The following is a 22,493-nucleotide window of genomic DNA, read 5'->3' as shown; positions in this document are numbered from 1 at the left end:
AATTTTATAAGTGTGTTTATCCATTGCCTCCTATCTAGAGTACAAGCTTTGCTAAGTTTGGGACTAAGTCAGTTGGTGTCAAGTGTCTCATGATATTTATTATTATTAATTGTCAATAAAACATGTCGAATATTTGTTGATAATCTAACTGAAGTAGGTACTAGATTAGATTATATAGGCGAGTGTAACATTATCTGTCTTGTCTATTACCTCTTCACGTAACTGCTGAACCGATTTAGATGAAATTTGGTAAGGAGATAATTTGAAGTTTTGGGAAGGACATGGGATAGTTTTATCCCGGATATGAGCATAGTTACCGCGGGATAGCGATAAACAAATTATGGGCAGATGAAGTCAAGAGCAAAAGGTAGTGATAAGATAAGACAAACATAAAACTGAATGTTTACCTGAAAGCGACATATAAAATGAATGAAAAGGTAACAATTTAACACTAAAAAGAAAACAACATATATTAGAACAAAATACTAGTTTATTATTCACGTCTTATTATAATAAATAACATCAATATTTTTAGTACAGATATTATAGAGATAAAAGCTGCTGTTAATATTTTAATTTGGTAAAAAATAAAATACAAAATACACTTGCTTTGAAAAAGTTATATTATTATTGGTACCTATTATTTTAATATGTAATAAAATTAATGCAAAAGAAAAAAAAAATAATAAATAACTTATCAAAATGTGACGAGAGAAATGCATATTTTGTGGTTTACAAATTAAGGAAAATTTTACACAATATCATAGAACTTGTCAAAAGTTCTAAAAAGCGAGATAGATTAGTAAATACTAGGTCTCAAGTTTAGTCTATACCTAAATGACATACCCCTAAGATGGTCATTCTAAAACCTTTGGCTTTAATTCAGTCCTTACAATCTAACACGTACAAAATGTCTACTTAGGCTTTATGGGACACTTATCGGACGAGGGGCCAATTTCGCCAAACAACTCGTGATACCAATCTTATGAACCACCGCCAAAATCTCTCAAATGTGAGCAAACTCCTATCAGTCAGCAAACAGGCTTCTAACAGCGAAACTCACACTAACTTCATCATATTTATAGCTGGCATGACAATCGGATTGTGAATAACGAAGTCAATTTGTTAGCCACTCGAGTTACAATTAGTTTATCTCTTCTCATCTCATACAGCACTAGAAAACAAAACACAGCCGTTCGGTTCGCCCCAAAGACCGTTATAATTCGTTCAAATTCCAATTCGCCAATAGGACGCTACGGCTGTTCTGATTGGTTATCAGTCCGCCAATGCGGGGTTAAAGATCCACTGCACTGTGGTGGGGATGTTTAGATTAGAGGATTGCATGGCGCAAGCGCGTCCGACAGAACAGTATGAATGCCAGTAGCGCTGCAACTGCTGCGCCAGTTAGAAGTGTAGTTTCGTCGCGGCGGTATCCCCCTGCTTTTTCTACCACATTGCTCTGAAATTAATTGAAAAAAAAAAATTACTTCTGAAAATTAGTAAGTAGATTTTATTATGATTATTTCAAAAATAGTAAATGCCCATTCGATTTAACTTTGAAGAAAATCATATTGAAGGAGGGTGATCAAATTATTATGGGATAATTGACATGATAAACACACCTAGTGACCTAGTTACGACATAAATAAAGCTCGCTTCGTGTGTACTAGGCAACGAATAAACATACGAGTACTTAACCCTATAAGAGGTAGAGGCGATTTAGCGACCACGTGCATTGACTTGGAAATTCAACCTTATTGTTTCAATTATAAGTTACAATATCCATTGAAATATTTGTAACTATTGAATATACTACTAGAGTTAAAAATATCCTTTGTCAGGTATATATTATCGATAACTGCTTTTGATTTTGTGGCAGTAAGCTCCAATACCACTGGACCGAGATGAGTGGCGAGCAATGCAGGATACCTTTACACTCAGCATTGGGTGGCTTTGGGCTGAAGAAGACAAGCTCCAATAAATGGGGCTTTATTAAGGGTTAAATAAAATCAGTAAATACCCAAATAGATGTCAAACACCTAAAACTCAAGAATAAGCATTTGTATTGTTCAAACACAATATCTGCTGAGACCTAGAGCTTCATAGTCAGCTCCTCGCATCACTTTGCTAACAAGACGTCAAAAATAACAAAAACAAGAAAGGTTATCAAAAGTGGGATTAATAGCTCCTTCATTATCATGGACACTCACCCATCCGCCATGCCTGATGGCCCAGGGCGTGGCATACTGGGCCACGTGGGTCGCGGCCCAATCCGTGGCCCGGCACCAACCGCCGACCCGGACGGCGCGAGCGCATACTTCGCAGAGGAAAGCCAGCACGACTAACGCACGCTGCTCTGTGTGGGCGCATGCCTGCGGAGAAACAATTTGATTTTGCGACGTGGAATGTTTTAAGTGCACACCGATGCCTCAAGCCCAACGCTAGCCAGGATAATCTACGCAGACCGAAACTCCTCTACGGTTAATAGAATTAACTTAAAATTTTGTACTGATATGTTGTTTGGATGACAAATATGACAATGCAAAAACATTCAACAAGAAGAACAGTCAGTAAGAAAGTTTGAATCAAAAAATAAATTTTAATCAAAAACTTGTATCTGCTGTGGTACAGGCGAGAAGCAAGGTAAAAAGGTTATAGTTTACTGACATGGACCTTTGCAAAGCAACGCCTAAATCAATCAATTATTTAAAAGAATCAGGGTTTCTGTGATAGGGCTAGTTGGCGCTGGTCTCAAAGTGTCCCTCTTCGGCTGTAACCTCAGATGGACCTCACGATACTTCGCATGTCAACTCTCATTGACTACATACTTGACACAACTCTTGCATGATGTCCTCAAAGGCCACCTCATCCAGGCACAGCAGAGGGATATCCTCCGCTCTTTCTGCTAGCCTGCCTCGCGCCTTCGTGCTTCGGAACCTCTTCACAGCTCGCTCCAGTGCTCGCCAATCTCGCCAGTACATCCACCAGCCTCTAGAAACACGATATTACTTGACAGGAAACAAACTCTACAAACCTATCACTCAGGATGTTTCCTCATATCTTGACGACTGGATACCCCAGTAGTTAGAAAACCTGAATATGAAGCTTGAGTGAGGTCGCCGCTTTGATCCCTGATCGGGATATATGTGTAAAATACGACAGTTTCTACTCGGTTTTTGCCAGTTCAATATGTATTTAAGTATATATCTATATATTTAAGTATGCTTATTCGTAGCCTCTACCATAAGCTTTGTTTACTCTGACACAAGGTCAATAGGTGTCAAGTGTCCCGTGATACTTTTTTTATTTAACCTCTCAGTATATTACTGAGATATTCTGCAGCAACTAATCTCTGGCAAAAAAAGCTGAGTCTGAAAAATCCAAGCATCCCGCAGAGCCTAACGGGAGCAAATGACTGAAGCAAGACTCGGTGGATAGATAAGAAATCCCTTAATCCTGTCCTCCCCGTACTAAACTAGGGGAGTCGGGGATGTGCAGCACTGTCTGAACTCTCCCATCAAAATTGTCCATAATGGTTTTTTTCTGACTGCACGCCGCCATCTCCTATAAAGCACTTCACAGATGAAATGGTTCATATGGTTGTAACGGAAGACAAGCGTCGGCTGCAAGGCTGACATCATGCTGAGTTGGGACCATTTCTTTACAATATTTGTCATGATTTCCGTTGTTCTTTTTCAATATTTTGTAAAATCTTTAAGTCATAGTTACGAAAAAATTTGTTCAGGTATCAAATATAAAAATAAAATCACTTAAAGTTGTACCCACAAATATTCAAATACCTTGGATCTGGTCTAGCACTGGCCACGATACACGGCGGCGGCCTCAGCTCTTCCAGCCTTAGATGCTGCAGCAGCAGGGCTCGGAATAGCCTGATGCCTTTCTCCTCTTCCTCGCCCAGAAGATGGGAACCTCGCCAGTGACCCTGGCAGTCGTCCCGGCGCTCCTCATCCAGGGAGACTTGCCGAAGCAGTGGAGCCCGGGGACCGTCGTAGTCTTCTAGAGGTTGGACGCTGCATGCTGGAAAATCAAGTTTGAATACGAGTATTTAGTGAAAAAAATTAGATCTAAATGAGATGTAGAGGCTGCAACTCGCTTTATATTCACCAGTGTTTTCGAATATTGATATTCGGTGTTGTATCTTGCTAAGAAAAATTGCAACGCAAGAAAATTAGCAGATATTATTATTTTGATGCTAAAAAGCATCTTCTATTTCCGACAAAATTCATACTTCTCTTTTCATAGGTACTCGTAAATAATCTTAGGAGGATGGACACTTTGAATAACGTTGGAGAGGATTTCTATGGCCAAACATTATTTAATTTAACAAAGAAATGATAAAAAAATAGTAAATTCAAAAAGAACTAAAGGTAAGTTAAAAAAATTGAGAACCGATGCATTCTCAACCTTCGATACTAATTAACATACATAAACAGTTCAATATTCTTTATAGCAACGAAGAAGCCCCGTGTTAGTTGCTAATTAACCTAAATTATGTCTAATTAACGACTAGTAGAATTTGTTCGTGCTAGAAATGGAAAACAACAAGTTTCTTGCCATGCCTAAGAATTTTGAAAGTTAGTTTTCACAGGTATTTTAATGGATATGTATAACTACCTACCAGTTATGCTGGTGAATACCAATTACTTAATCGTAAAAAAAAACAAAAAAAAGGTATACTCAAATCAAATCTCAGAAAGCGGAGCGACCAAACAAGAAACGGGAATATATATATCTCTTTCGCTTGACAAAAGTAAAGTTTATATGGTTTTTTATAGGAGTACATCCATTATTGATGAATAAGTAGGTATTTTAACTAGGATAGATTAAAAGCTGTCACAAAACGGCATGATAATAACGTTACGTTAAACAAACTTACTTAATCAGATCAAGTTAGTTGTTGTAAAGTTCGGATTAATAGAACCTATGTTCAGAATAATAATGAACTTAAAACAAACATGAATTAATTTCTTGTTGCTTAACGCGATGTAAATGAAGACAAATTTATAAACACAAAAATGCAGATACCAACTATATCTGATGTTATGTTAATATAGTAGGATGAAAACGTTTCAAAAAGATTGTAAAATTTTCTTCTCGATACATTTAGCGAAGGCAAATATTGCAAGAATATAGTATAAGTAATATTGCAAGAATGATAACCTAAAGCCTAACAACAACAAAAGATTATATAAAGCCAAGACAAAGCAACAAAACAACACTAAAAAACAAAACACAAGTGCCAGAATACCTAAGAATGACAAAGCAAAACCCGTTTAAAGTTCTGGATTAAATTGTCAGGACTACCTTGGACAGTAAATGGTGGCACTAAATCCATGTTAGAACACTCGTACCACGACTGGCGTGCCTGAATGTGGATTACTAAGTGTCCAGTATGGAATCAGGTTGCTGTAGAAACAAGATGACCTTGGTGGCCCGACCCTGACACATATTTCTGCGCATGCGCGAATCTTTGAGGGAAGTTCAAAGGTTTGAAGGAAGGGTGTTTTGTGAGAAATGATCCGCGAATCTTTTGATGATGTTTGAAAGGTATTAGGATTAATATTTATCTATAGGTACAAGGAAAGGTTGGCTATACATAATCAATATCGAGAAAATAACTTAATTTTAAGATATCACTTCTAATCTAGGTACTTTAATTTGTATTAGTTTAGTACCTACATGTAGCTGATGATTATGTTATAATCTTTTAACTTAATATTTATTTTTATCTTTATTTATCATAACATAATTATAATTGAAAGTGGCGTTACAGGTATACATCCAATTTACCGTAAAATTACACTTCTAAAATCTATACTCCGTTTAATTTAAGGTTTGAATTAACGGTCAAATCGTAACACACGTTTTTCGATATTTCGAACACAAATGGACTAAAAATACCTACATGTACATTTATTAGCGTTATTTATTATGTTTTTTTTATAGAAGTTCACACAATTTTAAATAGTTCCATTGTTTCATTTTAAAAGTGTGCAAATTTTACCGTTAAGTTTCAAATGTTAAATTATATGGAGTATATTTAATTAGCATTTTACAAGTAAGTACCTAACTAGACGTAAAGCTGGATTTCCTTTTATCCATCTCCTCGTAAAACCTTAGCATTATCTGCAAACTGCCCACAATCTCCTAGTTAGCAAATTAAAATCCAGCGCGGATGCCAAGAGATTGAGAAAAAGAGAGATGAAGATAGAGAAGAAGAGAATATTCCTTAGATGCTGGGAGCGCACGTTTTGAAAGTAACTGGCGTACTCTCTGTACCTTTATGTCTAAATCCTCCATGTCGTCTAGTACCTTCGATCAGCAGCTACTACACATAAGAGCCCTGTCGATTGCCTGATTGAATCAGCTTTAATAACGTTCAATTGCCTTATCAAGAGCCCGTTGTGCAATAGACCGGAAGGCACACATCGACCGGATTACATTCAGATAACTCTGTCCTTTGGCTCCGTGCGTACTATTTTGGTCGCTAAAAATACAGGGATATTTGACTAATAGTGTTGGAACTTGTACAGAACAGTTAAATGGGTTCTAGAGTTTGTTACAGTGTGTGAGATCAATCAGTGCTAGTGTTTCAAATTTAACAGTTTATAGTTTGATGGGTAAAAAATGTAGCAATGCCTCCGGATTCGAAACTTAAGACTGTTTCGGAGCCTTGCTGTCGAAAGCTTTCGATATTTGCGTGTGCGTGTGCTGTTCTGTCCCTTTTTGTTCATACGTACAATATAGGGAGGACCGATTTTGATAAAGATGCCGTTGTGAGTGTTCTTGAGAATGACTTGGAGAGGAAAATTGAGGCGTATCTCGTTGAAATGGGGACACATAGGAAGAAGAGGGATGCCATGCTGGTAAGAGTATGTATTTTCATATTTTAGTATTCTTATACTTTAGAAATATCAGCTTTTTCCATACCAAAAACACTTTTTCTTACCTATGGAAAATACTGTACTTGTAATAAACTTTATGAAGACATTTAACTAAAATTTAATAACTATTAATAAACTGATACCTATCTCATTGCATTTCCATTACTTTCATATAATAAGAATTAGGTACCTACTTAAACTAAGATCTTTCCAGAAAAATACAGATACTCGCAGAAGTAACAGAGATTACTGATTAAGGACTTTGAACCAACGATTTAATCGCCGACTGCAGTTTTACTAAGAGAGAAAGAGCCGTTACAAGTCAAAAACCCGATTCAAGATTTACTTTACTCGATTTTACTGCTGCTTCCCAGTTTCTACCAAAAAGAAGTGAAGGCGGCGAAGTAAAATTACTTGCATACTTAATTAGCCGTATTCTATCCTAAGCTTATGTTGCGATATAATAGTTCAAAAAAAAAACTTATTAATTCCTAATTTTATTTATTTGGGTGGCTCAAGAACCTCTCCTCAACTGCTGATGCAAATAAGAGACAAAGGCAGTCGCTTTCCAGTTGTCTTTTTTCGGGTTAAAACAGATTATTGAGAAATGCATATAACAGTCTTGAATAGTACTTCTGACTAACAAAATGTACAGCATTTTCACAATAAAGCATAAACTCAACCAATTACTCATTAAATCTCTACCCGTCTTCCGTTTTAAAGGGTTAAAGTAAACATCATTAAATTGACTGTTTTTGAAAAGTTGAATATAAGTGCAATAGTTTAGGGTATAAAAATAATATACGACTTCACAATAACCTTATTAATCAGCTCAACTAAAAAACATCAAAGCCAAAGACATTATAAGATTTATCAGTAATTTCTAACGTTTCATAATCAGAAGCCATCCCCAAGCCAAGAAGACAACACAGTGGCGCCACACGTTGAGTTCTTCAACCCGAAAATGCGAGGGGAACTGGAAGAGAAGGATGCTGCTGAGATGAGAAAGACGGGAGCCAAAGGTCCAGCTCCAGGGGGAGACACGTGGGTCTGGCTCACCAGCTACTCCAGGGTTCCTGTAAGTTTTTTATATATACTTAAAACTGACCAACGATTGACCTCACCTGATGGTAGGTGCTTATGAGGTTCAGTAACAGCCTATTTAACTCTGAACATGAATACTAATAAATAGTCCTATATTGTGTCTGTTCGGAAAAACGGACTATTAAATTGAATTGCAGTGGAAGAATGTCAGTGAGGACACAGAATGCATAGGTTTATTAAAGTTCTTAATGGACGTTACTTTGAAAAGTTACTGCTTATGTAAGTCTGATCGACATCCATGTAAAATTCTAGATTTGCATTTAATATGAATAATAATTGAAGTTTTCCAGCTACCTTTGCCAGATTTCAAGTCTCGAGTTTGACAGCAAAAGGCAAATAATAAGTTCCAATATCACTTGTGCATGCGTCACATAGGCATTTGTCTTATTTGCAGTATAAAGTAGTCCAAGGTTTCTGCAAAGCTACGCAAGACTACTGCCCGCCAGGTGTACAAGGACCCAAAGGGCCTATTGGGCTACCAGGGCCTAAGGGAGAGAGAGGAGACCCGGGAGCGCCAGGCACCGCGGGGCAACCAGGGAACAGAGGACCGGTTGGACCTCCCGGGCCAAAAGGTATTCAGTACCCCCCCCCCCGTAACAAAATTTGAAATTTGGAGTTGAAATAAAAAATACAAAAAGACTCCAAAAAACAATGCTTAGTAAGCAATCAAATTATGCGACATCTCTTGTCTGGGTGAGCGGTTAGTTCCGAAAGAGTGTGACGTCTGTCGACGAAACATAGATGTCGCTAGTGCTGCTGCTTAAGTAGCAGAGTAGAAATAAGCAACCTGAGATATGTATGCATATGAAAAAATCGTCCAGTGGTCCAGTGGTCTGTCCAGTGGTGTAGGGGTTATAGCACGCAGCACGGATTGCTGAGGACCTGGGTTCGATTCCCAGTGCTGGTCTCTTTTTCTGGTTTTTCTGTGCATCCATGTCTCAGTTTGTATTTTTGTATAAATGAAACAGAACAAATGAACAAAGAGGAATAGCATAAAGTATTTTCAAGTTTTTAAAAGATAGTATAAATAAAAGTCCGTCGTTGCTACTCTTACTAATACTCTTACTAACAATAACTCATAATTCTCATAAAAATAGGAACTAATCGTGGTTAGTGGCATACTCACTAAACACAACATACTCGTAACGACGGGGTAATGACGAGATGGATGAATGACCTAGTTAAAGCCGCGGGTTCACGGTTGATGCAGGACGCTTCCAACCGAAGCAACTGAAGGTGTATGGGTGAGGCCTATGTTCAACAGTGGACGTCCTATATGGCTGATATGATAATTTTAATAATGATAATGATTAGTGGAATACGAACACTAAACACTCTACCATTACTTTCGGTCATTCCAGGAGAGCGTGGTCTTCCCGGAGTCGGGGGCCTGGATGGTCGGGATGGTGTGCCTGGGGAGCCGGGTCTGGATGGAATGTCCGGGAGAAACGGAGCAGATGGGGCACCTGGACGAGACGGGAGAGATGGAACGCCAGGGAAGGATGGGAGCCCTGGAAAGAACGGGAAAGACGGGAAAGACGGTAAGTTTTGGATTAAGGTTATTAAGGGTTAAGGTTATTGTTAAGCTGAAATAAATTAATTTATTATTATTCTTCATCTTCTTCTTCTTAGCCATTTTCTACCATTTTGGTGTAGGCCTCCTTCAGCTTTCTCCACTTCTCTCTGTTCTGTGCTACCTGCATCGAGTTTGACCCGGCTATTCTATATTATTATTATTATTTAGCGTTAATTAATGGCTTTGGCTAGGCACGATCCAATTCCAATACGAGATATTTTTGACGTATTTTCTAAGCTAAAATACAAAAACAATTGGGAAAATGAACTATTATAGTCACAGAAAAAAAAAAAAAAAAACGTTGCTGTTTAATTTGGTGACTGTTTGGTTACAAACCGGCTATGAATGTCAGCGACCGATAGTGTGGTGAGCGTTTTTTCACCCACGAGCCCACGAGGGAACGGAGAAGGTATATGCGTTTAGGGTGAGAGGTTGTTTATTTGTTTCTTTGTGTGCAAATGAATGCTCCCATTTTGGCTCTATCATCTCGGACGTTTAGTGCACAGAAAAATCACTCGTTTGTACATTATCATGGAAACTTTTGGCTGTAAGAATTCACAGGAGTTAACGATCACTCTTCACTAAATAGTCCAAAAAAGACAACATCACTTTAAGCATCATCATCATCAGTTTATGTCAGTCCACCGCTACAGATGGACCTCTCCCATGGCACGCTACTCAACTCGACCTTTAGTTCCCTTCCTGCCCACTGGCATACGAATATCATCGCATCACCGGCTACGGCGCCCTATACTACTATTTCTACAACGCGGTCTCCATTCAAGAACCAGTTTACTCGAACGTCATCATTTCTGCGGCATAATGACCTGCAGAGCAAACTAAAATGGCTGTTCGTTTGAGCTCGCTAGTAAGCTTAGTTAGTACTTAAGGTATATTGATGATATTTTATTCGTCCACCAGGTAGACCAGGCGTTCAAGGTCCACCAGGGCTCCGAGGATCGAAGGGTGAGCGTGGACTGAGCGGGCCAAAGGGCCAGCGGGGCAATGATGGTCGCGATGGGGCGCCGGGGAGGCCAGGGTTGTCCATCTATAATTACACTAAGGAGAAGGAGCTGTTGATACCACCTACTTTTGCCCGTAAGTCTATTGTTTTAATTTTTAAAAGATTACAAAAAGGAGAAGGTTCTAGTTTCGTTAGAAAATGTTGCTTTGTTGACAATGATGTCTGATCTGATACTCCTATTTTGGAAATTCTTGTTTTGCTTATTAAGACTACAGAATTACTTGCCCTATATCAATACACCAACAATAATACACGGACTCTTAATTGATCAGTTGGGTAATTATTTGAGGTGTAAGATAAATGTTACAGAAATAAAAACACACATTTTGATGTGGTCTGTTTTATTTTGAACATAAGGATATGTACCGATAAGATGCTTTATATTATAAGAGATCGATAAAGTTTATTTTGGTTAAAAAAAGCAAAAATCCAATTTTAACGGTAACGAAAATGAGCATCGAGACCACGAAAAAGAACATTTTGTTTATTTTAAAATCTTATAATTGTACTATTTGAATGAAAATCCGATCATAATGAGAAAACGAATAAGCATTATTTAATTAATCAGGTATCAACAGAAATAGACAATCGATATCTATATAAAAAAAATTAAAACTTGACCACGAAATGACGACTTCAAATTTCATTTTTGTAACCTTTTAAATACTATGTAGAAATTACTTAATTAAAGTAAGATTAATAACTTCAACTCACAAACCAAAACAGTTTTCAATACCTTCCCCCCCGTGCAGGTCTACGGTAAACCAGAACGAAATTATGTTACAACAAAATGCTCCTGTAAATGACGAAGTTTTCTTTTAATATTTAGATATATACATTTCACACGTACATTCAGGGCAAAATAATTCTTGAACCTCTCGCCAGTTAACAAAATTGGCGACGCACTGGTCATAATTCCTATAACCACACCTGGAGCAAATGTTGTTGACGGTCAACCATTCTTCGTTTAAATCAATTCAATCAATAACGGCATAAACGATTACACTGTAAAAAGCAGAAAATTCTATAAAAAGTGTTCTGTATTTTTTCTACTTGTAGGGAAAATCATCTTTTTCGTGGTCTTTAATCAGTTTCGTGGCCCATAGGACCACGAAAATGATGACCACGAAATTGAAAAGCTCTTACTTTCGCGGCTCTGCAGTAAATATCCTATAGATTTGAAGCAAATGAAATCAATATTGAATAACTTAACTGCAAATGACACAGCACCAGTAAAACATTATATTTATTTACCCAATACTTACCAAGTCGCAACCGTAACGAAAATGACGCTCGATCTTTGATGCAAATCTAACTGAACCTTTATTACATTAATTATAGATAAATAATTATGACTTGCGATAAACATTATACGTTATATTGACGCAGTCTTATTTTCAAAGTTGCTTATAGTTAAAAAAGGATTTACAGGAGGTTTGACCTCTTTTTTTGTTTAAAATATACTTAATAAGTGTGACCACGAAAATGATGGTGTATTTTGGAACAACGGGAAATGTAGAAAAAAATAGTCTTATCAATGTCCTAATTTTTTTATGTTTGCATGCTTGGTATATCATATTATGAACATTCAATCCATGTTTTAAACAGCAAGTTTTTCTATACCTTGTATTTTTTACAATACTACAAAGTAATCAGGGATAATCCGAACCTGACCACGTAACTGACTTTTGTGCAGAAAATTTAAGTTATTGTGGAAAAAAAGATAAAATAGAATAAAATGTATTTACCGCAAGTTTCAGTGATAATATCCTAAGCAACTTAAACAATAAACGATATATTTCTAATTTTATAACTGAAAATTTGAGTCTGAACACTATTGAACCTCTCGAAATAATAACCCAGTTGATCACCATAATAGTAAGGGACACAGAAAATAGGTTCACTGGGATTAAACTACAAGGTTTACAATAGGCAGACGTTTCGCTTCAAAGCGATCTCTTCCAGATGTTTTTTTTTTGAAAAGAAGAAGTAAATGCTATATTTCAACAAGTAGTATAATTTACAACAGTTGATTAGAGCAATGACAAAAAAATATAAAGTAACCATACACCTACATTAGTTACATGCAATGCAATGCAATACACATCTACATAATAAAACAAATATAAATACTCATAAATACATAGACAGCCTTATAAATAAAGTATTAATTTATGTTGCTGAGTGTGTGTGTTTGTTGTTGTACCTATATATCACAGTTATACTTAGTTAACAAATAATATACATTAGCAAACAATCCGTCTCAATATTCTTTTTTTGCTTATTTTACTTTGAAACATTAGCAGGTGTTTTACTAATAGAATAATAAATAAATATTTATTATTAATAACATAAAACTTTTATCAGAGGATCACACAAGGGTAATAGTGCGGGAGGATGAAACGCTCCGCATCAGCTGCAACCCCGTGGGAAGACCAGAGCCCAGTGTGGAGTGGAGGAAAGCTGATGGTACCGCTGTTATACAGGTGAAATCATATTCCATCCGATGTTGCCGTCCATATGATGCACACACACTGGGGAAACCATTGCCATATTCACTTCAAAATTCATGCAACGCAACGCAATGCTACGGCATTGTTTCCATCCTTAATTACAGACTTAAGGGGTTTGGAAGAGGATTCTCCTACAAAACAAGCTTCACCACAGAGCCAGTAATCTGATTGACACTGATAAACATTGAAGATCAGTTCAGAATTTGCATCAGCAAAAAAGTTTGAAGCAAAAATGAAATTTTCAGGTTTTTCTCCATTCTCAGTCAGTCCGAACATTTCACTGGAACTCATTTAGCAGAATCACAACATAGCATATTTTTAGAATTTATATGTTACGTACCAGGTTTAGTTGATGACAAAGTACAAACGAATAGCATTAATTAATTCCAACACTAAGTAGATAATATCTAGGTACTGGTACTCTAATATGCAGCTGAGCCTCATTATGGTTGTGATAAAGAAAATTATCCTTACCAACCAACACCATGCTTTTTCCAGGGTCCGTGGCGCGACGCATCAGTTAGCGGTCACCACCTGAACATACCCCACGTCTCGCGCTACCACACGGGCCGCTACGTCTGTCTAGCCAACAACGGGATGCTGCCGTCTGCCAACCAGACCACTGACGTTGAGGTCCATTGTGAGTGCGAGAGCTCTGCTCGGGGTTTCTCTACGGGATTGAATCAGAAATGAGGGGATAGTAGAAGAACGAGGGTCGCCCCGACATAGCCAAGCGGAGTAGCTCGTTGAAGTGGCAATGGGCAGGCCATATAGCATATAGAACAGATGGCGAACAGTTGAAATGAAATGGAGACCACGGATTAGCAAGCATAGCGTAGAACGCAAGCGCAACAAGATGGACGGATGATCTGGTCAAAACCTCAGGCTCACGGGGTATGCAGGGCCGCTTTCAAGTGAAGCAACTGGAGGTCTATGGGGGAGTCTTATGTCATACAGTGTTCGTCCTACGGCTGATATGATGATAAAGATGGTGACTTCTGTGTGACAAAGTCTTTAAGGTTAATATTCGATCTCACATCATCTTTAATCTTTTTCCTCCGTTTTTTTGTTTCAGTCAGCCCATTTATTCGAGTTCCAAATAACATCGCTTACGTGTACAACAAAACGGCGAAGATTCAATGTGAAGTAAGTACCTACGAAATAAAACCTTGTAAAAACAAAAGTGTAATGTGAACACTGCCAGACAATATATAACTTAAGCATAGTTTTAACCATAACGAATTCCAGATAAATAGAATAACAAGGCCGCTTCTAACCGAAGCAACTGGAGGTCTACTATTTATTTATTTGTAAATAAAAAAAATCAATACAGTTAAGTAAATAACCGATGCACTGTGAAATTCATATTATAAACAAAAAATACAAATAAGATAAAAAACTAAAACCAAAACATACAAAAAACTAATTAGGGATTTTTGAACGTCGTCTTTGTCGCTACCCTAAAATGAAAATAACACCACACCCTCCGACCAGAAGTCGGAGCGCAGGAACGTCTGCTGATGCTTGGCAGGCACTTGGAGTCTATGGCCAACAGTGGACGTCCTATAGCTGATATGATGATGATGCTGATATGTATTATATTTCAGATCCAAGCGTGGCCCGAGCCAGTCCTCGCCTGGGAGAGCGAAGGAGTGACCCTGGAGGGCTCACGATACAAGACTGAGGTGACTCCCCTTAAGGACCCGTGGCGGTGGATCATGAGCCTCGAAATACCAGGAGTCAGGGAGCACGACCTCAAACAGTACAGCTGCGTGGCCAAGAACGAACTGAAGAATCAGACGGTCAAGGGGCATATTCGTTTGTTGTGTAAGTATTTTGAAACTGAAAACGGCTATAGACTGGACAACCGTACCGTACATAATTATAATACAAGTTTTTTGTGTTGACTGTATTTCTTGTTGATTGTAGGTACTTGTTTGCATTGTTAAATTAATTAAGTGCAGTTTTAGTAACTGCATTCTGCTCATTTACTGGTTTACAATTAATTCCTTACTTATTTCATTTTTAGGGTTCCGTTCCCTTATAGGATCACTTTGTCCGTCTGTCTGTCTGTCAAGACCCTTTTTCTCGGGAACGCGTGGACCTCCGCCTACCTTGATACCTATCAAGCTCAAATTCATATCAAATACTCAGGTCTACTGTCCCTTGGAGCTGTGGAAAAATAAAACTTCTAAGCCAACGCAATTAAAAGATACCTACAGCCGTTTATGCTGCAAATTTTCGACACACTCAAGGGAATCAAAACCTACAGGATACTTCCCGTGAACTCGGAATTTGGTACGAAGCAACGTCTTATAGCACAGATAAAGGAAAAATTGCGAAAAGCATACATTTTTAGCTACATCATAAAATAAAAATATTTGTACGGAACCCTCGGTGCGCGAGTCCGACTCGCACTTGGTCGGTTTTTTTCTCTTTGTTATTCTTTATTCATCAGTTCTTTTACCTGCTGTTACATTGTCCACACCAAGTTGTTACGACCCAGAATACGGACGAACTTAAGCCCCTAAGACACAGGTTCACACCTAGTTTAGGGGTCGAAAGCTTCGACCACTTTATACAGACCTGTCTGTACTAATCGAATGAGTATATATAACGCACTGATGTACAATAAATATTTATTATTATTATATACTCGTATTATTATCGTCATCCAACTTACATAATGTATACCAAATTTCAAGTCAATCCGAGCCCTGAATGTGAGCTTCACGCCGACTGAGGTCATTTTATATTTGTTGTTTGACACACCTCTTAATATCAGCGGTAATGCTTTTAGGGTACGGAACCCTGAAATGACTCCTATACTAATACTGTGCAGAAGTTATCTATTTCATTAAACAATACAATAAAATACAATGAATCTTTATTGTATACCACAAATAGTAAGCGATACAGAAAACACGTACACAGAGAGAAATCACCATAATACCTATACATAGAAATTAATAAAAACTAATTACAGTACAACTAGAACGTTAACATCACTCGGGACTCGTCGGTTTTCTTCGTTTTTCTGAAAATTCATATGAGAAAGAAAAAGAAGACCGATCTTCTGTTTCGAGTTTAACGACATTTGTAAGTTTACAAAACGGTAAAGAAGTTACTTTAATTGTATTTTACAGATCCTGGTCCCAATCAGGCGATACCGATCCAGAATCCCATCGAGATCGGGGATCCGCCCCCCATCCTCAAATCCTACGAAGAGATCTGCCAAGTGGAGAGCTGCCCGACTTGTCCTAGATGTGATCGCGCCAAGCTACTGATCACTTCAATGAATGGCACTTCCCACTATAAACCTAGGAGGAACACCAGTAAGTCGTATTATTCCGGTAATTTCAGGGATTCAGCGAAAATTCGACGAAATTTCGAAAACTTCATTGACGCTGAATTTATAAAAAAAATACTAAGTATGGCAAATTGCATAGCTCTAAACCTTATTTGAGATTTTATCCCGATCCCGTGGGAGTGTCGAGATAAATCGTGTGTGTGTTCCAGTTGTACAGTTATCTACATATCAAATTTCATCAAAATTTGTTCAGCCGTTTTAGTGTGAAGGAGTAACATACACGTAAATTATTAGGTTTAGCAATTGAATTGATATTTCGGGATTTCACTAAAATTCCCATGGAAATTCCCAAGTATTACATCTTTAATCATACTCGTAAAACACCCACAAATTTCATATCTCTAAACCTGGACGTTGAGATTTCGGTGGAGATTCATTTATTATGAACACTTTCAGACTGTCAGCTGTACGCCATCGGCAAACCTGTATACCACCGTTACAAGGACGAGTTGTTCGGAGCCTGGCTCCGGGACTCCAATGCCACAGAAGCACAGGTATCATTCATTATATCGCTTACTTACCTGCTTACTAGGGATCGCAGTGAGCCCATCTTTGCGTTCTAGGTCCAGCTCTTGCCTACCTTCGACCCCGAGATCCGAAAGGTCTAGCTCTCTGGACCTCGTCTCTCCAGCAGTACCTGGGACGAGCAACCTGCCTACGTCCACTCGGTCGTCCATTTGGCGTAATTGTTTTGAATGCAACGTCAATGAAGATCACGATGTACTTTAAGAAATTCCCTTGGGAATTGAAATCCCGATATTTCATTTCCACTGCCAAATCTAATGGGTAACGTGTGCAAAGCCGGGACTTCAGCGATCTACAATATTTTAACTTAAGTATCGCTACCAACCGTCCACAACAGTTACGTATGTCCGACACACATATTTTAGCAAATAGAATCCATCCTACTCTAGTTCCACTTAAAACGATACATGTCACACTATATATTGTTACAGAAAGAAAAACTTTGGACGACAGTAGAGAACGACGTGGAAAGACTGCGGGAATACCGGAGTAAGACTAGCTTTAAAGCAGACCACGTCGACGAGTTCCACAAACTGCAGAAGCCATTCTTTGTAAGAAAAAATCAAAGGCTCATTCGAGCGTTTCTCAACAGAGAGAGAGAGAGAGAGAGAGAGAGAGAGAGAAGCATTTATTTACACATATTCGATACACATAAAAATACATTAGATGGAAAAAAAAATAACATCGAACAGCACCAACTCACAATTATAAGTCAGAAACGGTCCGCTTAGTTTCGATCTTTTTGACACGACACACATGACGCTGCCCCCCCCCCGCACTGCTTCATGGCGTGCTGCTCACTCCCACTCGCGCGAAAGCAACTGGGAGAGCGGTACTAGGTCGGTGCTGTATTTTACATAGGGCCTTTGATTCCTGGCTTGTAATCGTGATTTGAACCTTTTAAGTTTGTAATTTTTTCAGATATGTCAGCTTACGTAATATCAATATTAAAGTATTTTTATCTTGACGGTGTGCGGGAAGACCTGTTCCAGGTCCGATGCCGCTGATCAAAGTGCTGGGCAATATGGGAAATAACCTTCTACATTCTCCAGGGTAATGGTCACCTGGTGTACAGCGGGTCCTTCTTCTACCAAGCCAACGAGTCAGGCCAACCGGGAGACATCATGCGGTACGATCTCATGCAGGGCCGCATCAAGTCAGTGCACCTGCCCAAAGCCGGGGGGCGTCTGTATAGCGCACAGCACAATCAGGTGAATGATAAGTCAAAGTCAGTCTTTTAAAGAAGACAAAGACTTGCTTCCATATATTGGTCGATGTTCAAAGCAGGTTCTGCAAATTTGGCACTCTGCGAATCTAACATTCTGCGAATGTACCATTCTGCGAATCTGGTGTTCAGCCAACCTAGCATTCTGTGAATCAAAGGCGCGACGTTGAAACAAAAATTCCGTTTGAAAACCTTAACAAATGTAGAAAAGTTTCCTGAATATAGTGAAACTAAACCCAAAAACGTACTGATATTACCTATTATGAAATCATTTGAGGATAACCTATTATGTATAATATATACATGACATGTAAGTTGATAATAAGTTTTTTGAATGCAGGTCGACTTTAGTGCAGACGACAACGGTCTTTGGGTGATATACTCTCTCGAGGACTCAAACAACACCGCTGTTGCAAAGGTAAATAAAGATATTACAATAAAAGAAAAGCTTAATTTTTTGAGAGCAACAAATTTACTGTAAAATTATCTACTGTTTGACGATATGGAAGTGCAGAAAGATTAAGAAGATTGGAGTTATGTTTTGTAACTTTGGCCTTATGGTCAACTATAGGTAGGTACAAAAATATGTATACTCGACTTTATGCACTTAACATTAAGGCCGTGTATACATATTTTTGCAACTTTGGCCGTGTCGATATCTTTGCCCTTGACTGTACAAGTCAAATAAATAAATAGGTAGGTAGGTAGGTTAAATAGGTAGTAGGTAGTTTAAGATCGGGCTAATTATTTAATGTCTATGGTCTCAATATTTACGGTATTTGTTTGCAGTTGAGCTTCGACCCGAATAAAGATGACTTGAACATTGATTACCTGTGGAGTATTTCGTTGAATCACAAACAAGTGAGTATTTTTAATTATGTAGTTAAATAACAAATTATAATTACGGAACTTATCACGCTAGTAATATTTACCTCGACGTTTTGACCACATTGCAGTAGGATGCCATGTCTGCTTAGCAGTGCGAGTTTTTACTATCCGCACCTGATCACGAAAAGTACCAGTAGCCGTATCTCGAACCCGCGCTTGGTCTTTTTTATTTGTCACCATATCACCGGCATACAACACTACCAACGTCCGTCCGTCCCTCCGAACATTCATCCCAACACCGACATTTATCTATAACAGGATTCCACGAAGATGCGACGAGCTTACATTAAAATACTATATCCATCGTCCTTCGTCCCGTTTAAATTTTTGTGCTTTTTTATTTCAACGTGATCCTTGGCGCACCATTCTTGAGTAAAAATTACGTTCCGTGAAGAGAACTTTGGGATTGGGACTCCAATAAAATGCAATGTGGTCGAAGCTTGATAAGTCCCGTATTTGATATTAAATATGAGGGAAAATAACGAAATAAAAAAATACACATAATCTATTATAGGTAATTTAATTAGTATTAATATTAATAACACCTTTGAGCTAACAATTGACAAGATTTCATTTTTTGAACACCTGTAAATTACTACAGGAATCGAAAGAGGTTTGCCTCCTGAACATGGGAAAATATTTATTATAATTTATTTCTCTATATTTAAAAAAATACAAAAAAATAAAAAATATATCTGAATTTGCCAACACTACCACAGAATAGATATGATTCCTTTGCCTTTTTCACCAGAAAAAGGAGCTCTCATAATTTTGACAACTTCTACGTCAGATTTAAGCAAGATTTACGTGATCTTTTTTTTTAATAGAGACTAGACAAAAGTAATGGATCTATTGTGTGGTAGTTTTGGAGTTATGCCCTTTTAGAATAAGCACATCTTAAAAAAATTGTAATAAATTAATAAATAATCGTAGCGAAATTTTTAAAATATCAGCGTCTTTCTCTTTCCAACCAGAATACAGAACGAATCAAATTATAGTCTTAGAAATATGAAATCTTGTCAATTCCTGTACGTTTATCAATATGTTGGACTTACTCCAGGTAGGAGAAATGTTCATAGTCTGCGGCGTGCTGTATGCCCTGGATTCCGCGACAGAGCGAGAGAGCAAGGTCAGCATGGCCGTAGATTTGTACCAGGACAAGTCTGTGGAAGTGTCCCTGCAGTTCACGAACCCATTCAGGAAGACCACGCAACTTGGATACGACCACAATCACAAGGTATTCTGCAGTAAACTATAATATAATTATTAACCCCATTATGAACGACGGATTGGTTCGAAACATGTCGAGCATACGCCAAGTATGAAAAGTGAGTCCGTATTTCTTATTTACTAATTAATTAATAAATAAATATCACGGGACATTCACACCAATTGACCTATCCCAAAGTAAGCTTAGCAAGCTTGTGTTATGGGTAGTACTAAGCAACGGATAATATAATATATAGATAGATACATACTTAAATACATAGTAAACACCCAAGACCGAGAACAAACATTCGTATTTTTCATACAAATATCTGGACCTCAAGCTTCGTAGTCAGGTTCTCTAACCGCTAGGCCATCTGGTCGTCTAATTAGTTAACTTTATAGTTTTTCTCTGAAACGAATTAAAATAAGTTTTTTGGTAAAAATTTCATTTTTGATAAAAGATTTTTGTGTTGACTTTACTTGCATTGTCATTTAAACTGCATATCCGTACCAAATTTCAAGTCGTACTATTAACCATTGAGGAGTTCCCTCCTGCGGAGACGATTCTGGCAGGACCAACAAGATGTCACTACCAGATTATTGTATTGTCATCACATTTACGTAAGTATGTCAAAGCTGGAAGCGGGTCAAATTTAGCTTCCAAGATTTGACCCAAATAAATAAACAGGGCAAGCTAAAGAAAAGCTTATTTTTATTAGACTGGATGGAAAACGAGCAAGTGGGTCTCCTGAAAAAGCAATAAGTATTCCAACCAATGAGGCGTTACATTACCGAGTCCATTAAAATGGACTACAAACTATTTGATCACCCGCAACTACGATAGCTACGTCTATGAACAAATGTGTGTTCATGTAGCACCACACTTACATTTGATTACTGGATTGTTGCGTTGGTTACGCTTAAAAGGGGCCCAACCGATTGTTAAAAAGGCTACTATAGACTTATTTTCATTTTAAGGGGCAGTTTCAGCACCCATTGATTAATTTTAACTGACGGATAAATGTGATGCCGTCTCCGTCTATTCGAACAAAACAAACAGAGACGTCAACACATTTATCCGTCAGTTCAAGTTAATCAGTGGGTCACACAGCCCCTTAGTATTTGTAAAAGTTTTCGTAAGCAGTCTGGTCTTTTGATTTTTAGGCTCTTACTAATACTTATAGAACTTAATTAGGTACATACATTATTTCCAGGAGCTGTATTCATGGGATCGTGGAAACCAACTGACATATCCCGTCAGATACAACGAGATCTCTTGAACCATAAGCTCAAAACGGGGGACAATCGGCCATAGAACAGGAGTGCTGACGACAGTTTTGTACTTTGAAATAGAAAAGTGTAACATTAAAATAATTCGTTTTTTATTCTATTCGTAGAATCTTCTCCTTTTTTAACCCCCGACGCAAAAATAAGGGTGTTATACGTTTTACCGCTGTGTGTGTATTTTTTCTCTGTGTATCTGTTTTCTGTATCGCTTACTATGTCTGGTGTACAAAAAAGAGTCTTTGTATTGTATTGTATTGTATTGTGTGTTTGTCTGTCTATTTGTCTGTGTGTTGTCTGTGGCATCGTAGTTTTTAAACGGGTGGACCGATTTGAATGCGGTTTTTTTAAAGCAGATTTTCTAGCGATGGTTCTTAGATATTTTCATCAACATCAGTTCAGTCGTTTTTGATATTGAACTTTGAAGTGACAGTCAGGGTTTTCCAACATTTTTTTTTGATTAGTTAAAAACTGTCATAAAGTGAATCTTGGCCGGTATTAGAATGGGACAGTACAGACCCATATCTTCCCGTGGGGGCCGTCGTCGGCCAACGGGCCAGTAGAATTCGAAAATCGAAGTTCGTATCGTACCGTCCCTCTCACTCTCATATGAAATAATATTAACGTCAGCGGACACATAAGTACAATACGAACTTTGATTTTCGAATTTAGTAGCCCTGCTGGTGCTATAAACAAAGAAAGAAAGAAAACATTAATTCGTGACATTACAAAGCAGAGAAAAAGAAGTACGGAATCGAGACAAATTTTGTCACGAAATGGTCCCAACTCAAGCATGACATCAACCTAGCGGCCGACGCTGGTCTTCCGTTGCAATGAGGGCTATCGCGTATGAATTCGCCACTAGAGGCG

The 22,493-nt window shown here is 38.0% G+C and overlaps 2 protein-coding genes across 3 annotated transcripts; one reads left to right on the top strand and one right to left on the bottom strand.

Moving 5' to 3' along the window:
• Nucleotides 1-536: 536 nt before the first annotated feature.
• On the bottom strand, nucleotides 537-5,467 carry LOC141435272 (uncharacterized). Its single transcript, XM_074097963.1, has 5 exons — nucleotides 5,326-5,467; nucleotides 3,801-4,038; nucleotides 2,829-2,991; nucleotides 2,211-2,372; nucleotides 537-1,459 (listed from the first exon to the last, which is right to left on the bottom strand). The coding sequence occupies exons 1-5, from the start codon at nucleotides 5,354-5,356 to the stop codon at nucleotides 1,331-1,333; spliced, it is 723 nt and encodes a 240-aa protein (XP_073954064.1). The 5' UTR covers nucleotides 5,357-5,467; the 3' UTR covers nucleotides 537-1,330.
• Nucleotides 5,468-6,425: 958 nt separating this feature from the next.
• On the top strand, nucleotides 6,426-21,664 carry LOC141435264 (uncharacterized). 2 transcript variants are annotated; one of them, XM_074097948.1, is made up of 17 exons: nucleotides 6,426-6,887; nucleotides 7,807-7,983; nucleotides 8,404-8,581; nucleotides 9,371-9,550; nucleotides 10,507-10,683; nucleotides 12,977-13,095; nucleotides 13,621-13,762; nucleotides 14,198-14,268; nucleotides 14,730-14,949; nucleotides 16,269-16,457; nucleotides 16,889-16,986; nucleotides 17,449-17,568; nucleotides 18,070-18,228; nucleotides 18,583-18,660; nucleotides 19,032-19,103; nucleotides 20,191-20,367; nucleotides 21,554-21,664. In XM_074097948.1, exons 1-17 carry the CDS (start codon nucleotides 6,657-6,659, stop codon nucleotides 21,617-21,619), a joined length of 2,454 nt encoding a protein of 817 aa, XP_073954049.1. In that variant the 5' UTR covers nucleotides 6,426-6,656; the 3' UTR covers nucleotides 21,620-21,664. The 2 variants fall into 2 exon arrangements, with proteins under 2 accessions (XP_073954049.1, XP_073954048.1); XM_074097947.1 differs by having other exon boundaries at nucleotides 6,427-6,893.
• The last annotated feature ends 829 nt before the right edge of the window (nucleotides 21,665-22,493 follow it).

The sequence above is a fragment of the Choristoneura fumiferana genome, chromosome 14 (assembly GCF_025370935.1).
Source record: "Choristoneura fumiferana chromosome 14, NRCan_CFum_1, whole genome shotgun sequence".
Classification (NCBI taxonomy): Eukaryota; Metazoa; Arthropoda; class Insecta; order Lepidoptera; family Tortricidae; genus Choristoneura; species Choristoneura fumiferana.
The sequence above is the reverse complement of the archived record's forward strand: the minus strand, read 5'-3'. Positions and strand labels throughout refer to the sequence as shown.